The following is an 11,726-nucleotide window of genomic DNA, read 5'->3' as shown; positions in this document are numbered from 1 at the left end:
GAGCTGCGGGTCGGACTGTATTACTCACAGACACAGTTATTGTTTACTTTCACCGACGGCGACCTGACGACTCGTCTCTTCTCAAGGTCTGAGGCGCGCTGAGGCTGCGGGGACGACGTGTGTTTACTGTTTACAGCCACAAACCTTCAAAAGAAGTGAGTCAAATTCTGCTGCCTCGAATGATTCTGCAAGGAAAACCACAACGAGAAACCTGCACGGACTCTTTGTCACCTGTGTATTACACACCAGCACTTTGTGATCCACTGATCCAGAAGAACCTTCTGGATCTGTGTAGAACTTTCCCTCCAGAAGAATGGAGAACATGCCAAAAACTAGCATTTTAATTATTACTATTGAATCCTTTTAATCACAAACAATGCAGGTTTCAGTGGTATCGTATCATTTAGAGATTAGAATTCCAACCCTGAGAGTCGTAGTGAAACTGGAGAACACACACTGCTACACACTGAGTTGAACGCGCTTCCTTCAGCTGTAGACTGAGCCAAAAACAGCCGTCCAATTCAAACAGGTGACTTTATGAGCTCCGTTCACCTGATTTAAAAGCATCTCAAAAAAGACACCTTTGGTTAAGTGGAGCGCTCCAGCGGACCAGCGTCTCCTTAAGAGACCTCGTCCTCGTCCTCGTCCTCGTCGTCTTCTCCGCTTTTTCTTTGCCAAATGCCCATTTAGTCGCACATGAATATGCATTTTCCGTGAGTGAGTGAGTGAGCGGGTGAGTGGGTGAGTGGCGGGCCGACGCTCACAGCACAGTCGTGGAGCTCCCAAATTTATATGCACACATTAAACACGCTTCTTTGCCCCAGTGCTGTCACTGCCTTTCAGGAGGAGGAGGAGGAGGAGGAGGAGGAGGAGGAGGAGGAGGTGCAGCAGTGACTGTGTGTGAACCTTTAACCACTTAACAAAAAAACCACCGCTCTCTCTTAAAAGCGCTCCTTTAACTGGAGAGTAAGGTTTGTAAATCCTGCACCAAACTCCACAGAGAAAATCAGCGTAGTTAGCTGACGGGGGACACAGGAGCTGCTGGTCTACTGCTGCCTCGTGTGGCCACTTTGTGTCACTGAAGTTAAACCAGTCAAAGAGGCAACAGTGGATCAACAACTGCTGTGATGTACAGTCGTTGATTTTCTCTATGGACTTTGGTGCAGGTGAGTGACGGGTTTACAAAGAGCCACGAGTTTTCAGACGCGGTGATCACTCAACCTTCACAACAACAAATCCATCTAGAGAATATTTAACATAACGATTAGAGACTTCAATGTTGACATTTTTGCCAGGCTGGTGATTAATCCTGCAAAAGTGCAATATCCAAAGTGAAAGCACTGGAAATACTTGATAAAGATAAAACAACAGCATTATGAGGAGATTCTGTAACACTGCAGGAGATCAAATGTTGTTTGTTGGCAGACGCCAAAAAAAAGGTCAAATCTTAATAATTCTGACATATATATAAAAATGATAAGTCACGCATGATATAGATTCTACTCAAGAATCATTTTACAAGACAAATGTGATTTCATGACGGTATCTTTATATAATAAATAAAGAAACCGTGACGTCGTCTTGTTGAACCTTTTCATATGAACATTTTTTTTGTCACTTACATTTAGATAAATGCAGCCTTTAAGACTTTAACACTTTCTTAACCCATAAAACCTTCGTTTATGAGATAATTCAATGGAAATACGTCATTTTCATGTCCTGTGACTGAAGTCACCCGCCTCTCAATCACTGTCAGCTCAGAGCATTAACCTCAGATCACTGATGGATGGACGTGGTGTTTTTATCCCGTGAGGATTCAGAGTCAGTTTGGTCACCGATGTGTTTTCAGACGTGGATTTAGAAAAGATTCAGTCATTCTGCACAAGTCTTTGTCTTCTCCTCAAACTCTCTCTGTCCGTGTCAGTGTCTCGTCTGTTTCCTCATAAATCATTATTTTTTCCCGTCTGCGTCTCCTGATGTCTCCGTCTGATAAGAACACCTGCTGCTGGCTGCTGCTGCTGAGTAGCTGCTGCTGCTGCTGCTGCTGCTGCTGCTGCTGCTGCGGCTGCTGCTCTGCTGCTGCGCGCGGCGCGGCGGCTGCTGCTGCTGCTGCTGCTGCTGCTGCTGCTGCTGCTGCTGCTGCTGCTGCTGCTGCTGCTGCTGCTGCTGCTGCTGCTGCGGCGGCGGCCTGACCTTGCTGCACAGCTCCTGCATGTTCCTGCTCACTTTTAACCATAAAAACTGGCCTGTAAATCTGTCACTTTAAGACTCTAAAGCCACGGTTCTCACACTGTGGTGCGTGTACCGCCAGTGGTCCGTGGAGGAAAATCAGAAATACTGTTTCTACCACATATACCAGGGTGTGTGATGGTGAGTGTGGAGAAAATGAAACAAATAATACATGAAGTACTTGGTACTTGGTAGAACCTCTGGTCTTATGCTGCGTTCACACCGGACAAAAACGCACATTTGTTGAATTCCAAGTTTATGCACAAAGTCAACGCACAGACGCGCGTCTATGAACAAAACAAAAAGTCGTAGCTACGCGTGGATTCTGTCACGTTATCGAACTTAAGAAAGGTTTCAAAATTGACTTCATTGTCATTTTTGACTTCTGAGACATCAATTAAAATGAAACTGATTTCCAATCACAAAAATAAGAAATAAACACTAACATTGTGTTGGTTTGTGAGGTGATAATAGTGAGAATGATCAGGGTTTTCAGAGTAAATAAAGAGCCACAGTGTCTGCAGGGCAGTTATGAGCGCAGTGTATTTTCCCAGGTCGATGCCAGTGTGAGGGTTAAACTGCAGAACTCTGCCCTGGAGCTGTTTGACCCGACAGTCGTGACCCAGAACCTGCTCTTACTGCGAGTGTTCACCGGAGACCGGATCTCTTACCGTGGTTGGACTTGGACGAGTGAACCGGGGTGTAGTGGTTCTTGGACGAGGTTCTGACCGGCGTGTTGTCTTTGGGCGAGCCGTTCATCGCTGCGAAATTCTCACAGTCGTATTGCGATATGGGGATCGGCCCCTGCTGCCTCAGGATGTCTGCGAGGGCCCTGGAAACATGGACGGGAAACAAGACCAGGCTTCAAAACTGGGCCGATTTTTACACATTATTAATATTATTACATTAATATGTGTATATATACGTATGCATATACGTATATATACACATATATATGTATATATGTATATATATATATATACACACATATATAGATATATAAAGCGAGAGTTAGATATATAGATCACTAAATATAGCAGCAGTTAGCTCTATGTATATATGTAGCTAACTTGCTGTAGTCTGAGTGTGAAGAATAGTAGAATGACAGAGGTTTGACTTTGTGAACTCAAACCTTCATGTTTGTGCGACATCAGAGTAATAAATTGTCATTAAATCTTTCATTTCTTCCTCTCTTAGTGCAGTTAAACATCTTTTAAAAAACAACAACATAAAGACAACACGTCTGTTTTCCGCTCACTGACGACGACGACGACGCTAATCGTTCACTCAGTGTTTCAGTGCAATTACGGCTAATTCTGTTTCTTCATTTCGTTTCTTTAATGACCGTGAAACACGACCAATGTTCATTTTCTGCAGAGGGAAAAATAAAATAAATAATGTGTGTGTGTGTGTGTGTGTGTGTGTGCGTGTGTGTGTGTGTGTGTGTGTGCAGTGTGTGTGTGTGCGGTGTGCGTGCGTGTGCGTGCGTGCGTGTGGACACCAGGTGCATGTGGAAGGATGGAGCCCTCGAGGGTTGAGGAGTGGAAACAATGATGATGAAAGAAAAGTTCACAAAGTGTTTGTTTGCTTTGGAAACGACTTCATAAAAAAAAGAAGGGAAATGAAATGACTTGTACGAAGCAGCTCAAAGCTTTTGTACGACAGACGTATCACGACATAACCTTTGCTTTTAAATGAATATTTCACCTCCTCCTCCTCCTCCTCCTCCTCCTCCTCCTCCTCACTGAATGTGCAGCAGTGCATGCATGTCACATGACCTTGATACAACGTTAACACAATCCATTATTCACAGTCTTAAGATTGCTGGAGTGTTGAATAATGCATCCCATAAAGGAAGGAGAAAAAAACCCTCTTCAATCTTGAGGAAATAATGTGTGTCAGCGTTTGTTCACTGATGCCGGCCGCGCTTTGACAACATGTGCTCCACTCATGTATGAGAACACTCATATGTTTGGCCCTCGGGGGGCAGCACGGGCCGGCTGAGGTGGGGGGGGGGGGGGGAGGGGGCAGTTAAATCTGCACCTGAACGCAACAGACAGCCATGAGCTGATGAGCACAGGGTGAGGATGACAGGGTGAGTGAGGGAGTGAGGGAGTGAAGGTGTTTGACGGCTGGCTGATAAATAATATACATCATCTTATATCAACTATATTAAGCTTAAGAACCTGTTGGTGGCTTTATCTCAACTGTTTCTGGTGGTGTTGTAAACCACTTACTCTCCCTGCACCAAAGTCCACCACAGCACACAGAGCTTGTTCATCCACTGCTGCCTCCGTCGCTACGTTCTAACGTGTCGTTTTGTAAATTCGGCGTATGAAAATCTGTGTTCACATTTAACTGAGTGGCACAAAGTTACCAAAAGAGGCAACAGTAGACCATCAGTAGACCAGCAGTAGACTAGCAGTAGACCATCAGTAGACCAGCAGTAGACCAGCAGTAGACCATCAGTAGACCAGCAGTAGACCAGCAGTAGACCAGCAGCTCAGAGTCCCTGCAGGCTAAAAACACCAATTTTCTCTATGGACTTTGGTGCAGGAGAGTGAGAGGTTTACAAACCTCAGTTTGCAGAAGCAGCTGTTTTTACATTACATCACACAACTGCACCACATACAAACTGAACTATCGCTCTGAGGAGAAGGAAACGTTTGCATCTGTTTCGAAGAAGCGTTGGAGCTCAGAGCTGCTCACTCCCACACACACACACACACACACACACACTCACACGCGCGCGCGCGCACACACGCACGCTCGCTCGCACGCACGCACACACGCACACACTCTCACACACTCACACTCACGCACACACTCACACACACTCACACACACACTCACGCACACACACACACACACACACGCACACTCACGCACACGCACACACACTCACACACACTCACACACTCACACACACACACACACTCACTCACGCGCACACACACACACACTCACATCACAGTCACTGCAGCAGATTAACACAATCAGTTAAAACAGCTTCTGTTGATTAAAGAGTCATTTTCACTGTATTTGTGATTGTGTCTCTGATACAGAAAGAATAAGCAATAACAGCATGAACTCAGCATAAAAGATGATTATATAAACTTGTGTGGTCTTACACAGGGGCGCTGCAACACAACCTGGGGCCCCAGACTACGAAGGAGGGAGGGGCCCCTGAAAAAACCCCAATAATTACACTTTTCTTTTAAAATGCCATCACTTACACTGATTCTCTGTGTGATACTATGTAAATCTATATTTTTTCTATTCATTTTAAACAAAATGCATCATATTAGAACACATTTTTATGTGAAATACTTCATAAATAACATTCTTATAGAGACATTTATCGTCAGATATCGTCACCAGGAATATTTAGTTATTTAATATCAAAGAGAATCCTTAGAGAATGAATCTGTGTCTGATACTGATGCAGATATCCGTCCTTTGCAGCTGTTTCTACATCATTTAAACGACTAAAACGTCAAGAAAAACACATTTTTTGCTGATGCGTGTCTTTCTGTCATCACCAGCCAAGTATTTAAGACAAAATAAACAGTAATAAAATCTTTATTTCAAGTAGTTAGATGAAATTTGGGGGGTTTAACGTATATGAAAATTATTATTCTGATATATCTAATCCAGTGACTTGATCTGTATCGATGAAATACCGATAATTACTATGATACCAATATAATAGCGGCTCATTCCTCATGTGTATGATCCTTAGATCTCATGTCTGCGTCTATGTAGCAAAAGTTAAACTCTGTATTTTCTCCATTTAACAAAAGTCTTTCACTCACTCACTCACGCACTCACTCATTCACGCACGCACGCACTCACGCACTCACCGGTGTATGTTCATTTCCTGCGGAGGCTCCGTAGCTTTGTCGTACGCCACTTTGACCGACACTCCCACCACGATGATGAAGGCTATGATCCCGCACGTGATGTAGACCGCGGTGTTGGTCTGGTCCATGCTGGGGTCGTAGGTCTCGCCCGTGGGCACCGGCGACGGCGCGGCCGTCTGCACCCACACCGGCGTGTGGTAGTTCTTGCAGGCTTTCTGGTCCAGCCGGTCCTTCTTGTACTCGCAGCAGAAGCGCAGGTAGCAGGTCCCGCAGCAGTAGCGGTGGTCCGTGTTGTTGCACTCGAACATCTTGTCATACTGGCCGCTCACGTCGTAGTAGCCCAGGCAGGTGTCGTGGTTGCTGGCGGGCGCTGCGGGCGCCGCGGGCGGCGGCGGCGGCGGCTGCGTCCTCTGCGGCGCGGTGAGCGTGGGCACCGCGGTGGTTTTCAGCGCCTTCTTGGGCGTCGGCCTCGGCTTCTTGGCGCCTGCAGCGGCGCCCCACACGCTCAGCGGGTCCAGGTACATGAGCAGCAGCAGAAGGCGCCGTATCCCCATGGTAGAGTGGAGACCTGCAAGTTTTTTGGGGGTGGGGGGGAGGGGGGCTGTTTGTGGCAAAGACGCGTAAACTCGCGCGTATTTCAAGGTTCAGTCTCGCGCGCGTCCTGCCCTGCGCGCTCAGTCTCGCTGTGTGCAGCCATCACGCTGCTGAAGGCAAAGTCCATCACCGCGACCCCGGACACAGAGGCGGCCGCAGAGCGAGCACCATGTCCCGGCTGCGGGAAGAGGGCGGGTTCGTGCCCGGGCTGTGCTCACTCCTCCCCTGCTGAGCGGCTCGCGGAGGCGCCGGCGCGTCGCTGTCCAAGGTGCTGAATCCTGGAGCGTCCACACCTCCTCCTCCTGCTCCTCCAGTCAGTTCTGCTCGAGTCAAAGTTAAGCTGCGAAACAAATACGCGAAACGCGCTCATTAGGTATGATCATCACGTGACAGGGGCGTCCTTATTAATTTTTTACACGCCCCCCCACCCCCCCCCCCCCCCCAAAAAAAACATGTAGTCATTAACATTAGTCCACGCGCACATCAGTGTTACATCCACGGTGCGTAAAGGAATCTGCAGAAGACGCGAGGCCATTTTTAACAACAGTTCCTTTATTAACTAAGTAGAAATAATGTTTTTTAAATAATAATAATAATCTTAATTTATGATAAATTGAGAGAAAATCAGCCTTACCTCTGTGAGGATGATCCAGCCGAGGACCCGCTCTGTGTCTGGCTCTCTGAAAGTGAGCAGAATAACAGCCTTCACTCTCTCCCTCCCTCTCTCTCTCCCTCTCTCTCTCTCCCTCTCTCTCTCTCCCTCCCTCTCTCTCTCTCTGCCTCTCTCTCTCTGTCTCTCTCTCTCTCTTTCTCTCTCTCTCCCTCTGTCTCTCTCTCCTCCTTCTCTCCTCCCTCCGTCCCTTACATCACTTCAGTGCCGGGGTCAGAACTGGAAGCCAAGTGTGGTAAATGTGGTCCAGCAGCAGCTGGACGTGTCCTCGTGTAGCTTCTTTCTTTACTGTTTTCTTTCTGTAAAAAAGTCTTTTCAGGTGGACGAACCTTTACTTTGCTGCTGATAAAAATCCATCATTTTTTTTAGGGTGTGAACCCAAACCAGTGGCACGTGAGGGGTTAATGGGACAACGTTAGCAATAAAGTTTTTACTCAAAACTAAAAGGTCATCATAGTTGTCAGTTTTTTCAACTAAAACAAGACTGAATTAAACTTTTACTGTTTTAACTTTCGGCAACAATTAAACTTATGTGTGTAAGTTAAACACGCTTGATATTTTTCACAGTGTAGATGACTGTATTGACTGAACTTGACTACACTACACTGTAAAAAGAAAATGGTTGACAATCCCTAAAATAACCTAAAATAAGCATCTTATCTTTGTATAAGTAATTAATATATTCAGGTTTTACCAATTTAACATTTTTTTGGAACATTTAGTGACAGTGGATTAACACTGAAATCACTCCCTTTTGAGAAAAAGACACCAAAATAATAATATGTATGATGATATTTCACATATTTTCAAAGTAAAAGTGTTTCTTTTGCTAGCAACGATAAATCATTCACAATATTAAACATTATTATGATGAAAAATTGAATCTATTAATTAACAGAAATAACTCATAATAACTTGATATTATGTATGTTGGTGTGGGAGAGAAATCAATCCACAAACTTCAGTTTCCTGTGAGAAAAGTCAGAAAATAGAGAGATGAAGTTATCATAGACTGCTGGAGAAGATTTTATCCATTACTGTGTGTGTGTGTGTGTGTGTGTGTGTGTGTGTCAACAACCAAAAATACTTTATCGGTTTTTATTACTTTATTTGCTTTTTAACTTTTTCTTAATCATATTTCTCTGGTTCTGTATGGGCTGGAAGAAAAGATACTTCATTTCTTATGTATGTAGTACACAAGAAGTGACAATAAAAGACAGTTTGGATCTTCTTTTTTTTAAGTTATGATGCTTTTGATTTGCAAGATTCGCATTTTGTAAGATTGTGACACCAGTGTCTCCCCTTAATCATAGACTTGAAGCAGGTTTCCATTCCTCTGGACCAGTTGGCGCAGTATGCCTGTGTGTTTTAGTTTCCATGTCCTTGTAGATTTCTTAAAAAACAACAGAATGTCATTACATTACATGTCAGAATGTGACTTTTCATCTCTGTGATATTGAAGCAGAAAAAATCACGGGCGGCCGCCACGATGACGATGATGTGATTTGCATGGAAAGCAGAGAAGGAAGAGGAGTAAATGCTGAATAAATCAGTCAGGGTTACGTTGTGAATCATCGGCGTTGGGATGCAGAAAATGTTCCGCCACAGGCTGTTGATATTTGTTAATAGCTTGTTTTGTGTTTTTCACACTAAAAGCCTCGCATCAACTCTACGTGTAAAGTTAAAGGGGGCGTTTGCGCCGTGAATCACCTCAGCGCTCCACAACATTATACTTTTTCTTTTACAGCACATTATTTTAGTTTTCTGTCCACATCCACTTTGTTTTCAGGAGCTGCAACAATGTATCAACAATGAGTGAGTGAGAGAGAGAGAGACTGAGCTTGTCCTTGCAACAAACAATTGTCCCTGGAGGACACAGTGGACACCAAAACATGTCTTAAAGCTTGCGTGAGCAACCTAAAAATAATATATCCTTTCATCAATAATATCCTTTCATCATAATGTAAACAAAGTTATCTAACTGTTTTCAGAGAGAGAGCGTGCCCCTTACACCCTGAGCTACAAAACAGCTGCTCTGCATAAGTGTCCTCTCAGGTTAAAAGGGTAAAAGTTATAATTGCAGCATTGGTAACAATTCACTACTCTAAAAAAGAAAGTTAGGGGTCATAAACTTGAGCCTTGAGGAACACCACAGTTCATCTTTTGTGATGATTTTGTGATGATTTGTGAATGTAAAAGAGGAGTTGTAGGAAAGGAAACACAAAATACAAAAAAATCATGTGGGCGGAGCCTTTCAGAGATCGAGAGACCCTTGGGTAATCTGTCATCTGGTGGGAGGGGCTTTATCCCAAAACATAGATGTTTAACGACCTGGAGATGAAACTCAACAATGAACAATTATTTTTAGAAATCTTAAAGATTGCAGGAAGCAGGAGTCAAACCAAAAACCTTTTTTTCACTGTGAGGCACCAGTTTGAACCACCACACCATCGTGATGCCCAAATAAGATCTTGATGTAGCAATTGTTAAATTTGGCTTTAAAAAATGTAGAAGATTTTGACCAAAAAAACAGTCAGAATCAACATTTGTCTGACTGTTTATCTCATCACAGTTCATCAGCTCACTTGACAAACTTCAAACTCAGCATGTGACTTACTAAAGGTGTCGGCGTGTGTGGTGCCAACTTTGACGTTGTTCGGATAAGAAATGATAGAAATGCGACAGATTTATTACTAGAAGAGCAACATCAGTCTCATCTGTCTCATAATCATATCTGTGGAACACTGAAATACTGAAATATTGACTGAGTTCTGCACTAATAATGATGTATAAAACAAGGAGAACAACAGTTGACAACGAATGACTCTGCAATCCCAACTAATTAGAGAGATAAATATGCTGAATGTTGCCCCGTAAGAGCCGGAGAATTACTGTATGCAGCTTTAGTTCGTCACCTCTTTATTGCACTGTTATTTAAAACGGTAACAGAGAAACTCACTCCACATTTTTGGAGGAAATTTTCTATTTTATGGCTCATAAGAAAAAAAACCCACTCAAAAGCATCTTTTTACTGCCGTTATTTGCGTCACAGTTCAGGCGGTGAATACTCTTGCTTTGGTTTGGAGAGTGAATAAAAAAGAATCTTTGTACCGGAGCCACAGGGCAGCTGCAGAAGTGAAGTGTCTGCTCGACGCAGGTCTGAGGATGAGAAGACGATAATTAAAGCTGCTGTGTGCCGACGTGACCTGCCCTGGTTTTTTTTCCTTCAATAAAAGAAAGCACATAAAACACAGTCTTTAAACTCGGCAGGAGAAACACCAGAATCATGAACTCCAGCCTGAAACCATGTGAACGCAGCTCGGGAGCAGTCGCCGCTTCTTCACCAGGTCACCGCCGAGCATTTGGCCTCTTTCATTCATTCACAGCGAGTGAAATGTGCTGACACATCCTCACACACGGTCTTTTTCATCCTGACGGTGAACTCTTGACAACAGTTGGTTGCCTGGGGTCACGTGATCCTCTGTGATTTAAAAACATGCACAAAAACACACTGTGGACTTTTCCACTTAATCAACACACATGTCCTGTTTGGTTTAATCACTAAATATGGAAAAATCCTTTCTCTAGAAAAGAATGAATATTGATCTTTATACCATTTTGTATCAGTTGAGGTCTGATAGCTGATGTTCCACAGATATGAGTGTAATATGCACTCTGGCTCTTTTAGCCACATTTCTGCTGATATCGCTCACATTTCTTATCCGAACAACGTCAAAGTCAGCGCCGCACACACTGTAAGTCACATGCTGAGTTTCAAGATTGTCAATTGAACTGAGATTAACTGTCTAACAAATATTCTCCATCATCTCCGACTTCTTTTTTGGTTGCAATCTTCTAAAATGTTGGTCATTTAAAGCCAAATTTAACAACTGGTTGAACTGGAACTGGATTGTTTTTGCCTTTTGTAAAATCTGAATTTTCCCCCATATTTGGGGGAAAAAAAGAGGATTTTTGGATCACATTCACCAAGTTTTTTGAACATTGTACATGATCTGCTGTAAAAGTATGAATCAGTCATGCACTAACGGACACAATTCCAGCATTCCTATTTGATCACAATAATGATCTTTTAGATGGAGTTCAATATTTATATTTAAAAGTAGTTTTTGTGTCTCTTTGTGGGATTTGCTGACAACAAGATAAACACATTAATACAAAATAACAGAGTTCAGTCGACAATCTTTTCTCCTGAGATCAAAAGGAATGGATGATTACAGCGAGGAACCCCACGGTTTCCCGAATCCGCCTCCATCAGCAGCTCCTGTCAAACCTTCGCAGGGTGTCACATCAGATAAGGAGGCGGCCGAGTGGAGGTCACATGGTCGACTCTGCCTCCTCACAGTCGTACG

The 11,726-nt window shown here is 43.8% G+C and overlaps 1 protein-coding gene across 1 annotated transcript in view; it reads right to left on the bottom strand.

The window, feature by feature from the left end:
- The window catches only part of LOC131448143 (protein shisa-6), a 67,862-nt gene extending 60,987 nt beyond the window's left edge, over positions 1 to 6,875 (bottom strand). The window contains exons 1-2 of the mRNA XM_058620286.1: positions 6,093 to 6,875; positions 2,901 to 3,061 (exon numbers count right to left, since the gene is read on the bottom strand). Coding sequence (XP_058476269.1) covers positions 2,901 to 3,061; positions 6,093 to 6,646 — 715 coding nt within the window. The 5' untranslated portion in view covers positions 6,647 to 6,875. The remainder of the gene's footprint in view (positions 1 to 2,900; positions 3,062 to 6,092) is intronic.
- Positions 6,876 to 11,726: the final 4,851 nt, after the last annotated feature.

The sequence above is a fragment of the Solea solea genome, chromosome 21 (assembly GCF_958295425.1).
Source record: "Solea solea chromosome 21, fSolSol10.1, whole genome shotgun sequence".
In the NCBI taxonomy this organism is placed as follows: domain Eukaryota; kingdom Metazoa; phylum Chordata; class Actinopteri; order Pleuronectiformes; family Soleidae; genus Solea; species Solea solea.
This window is presented reverse-complemented; position numbering and strand designations above follow the sequence as displayed.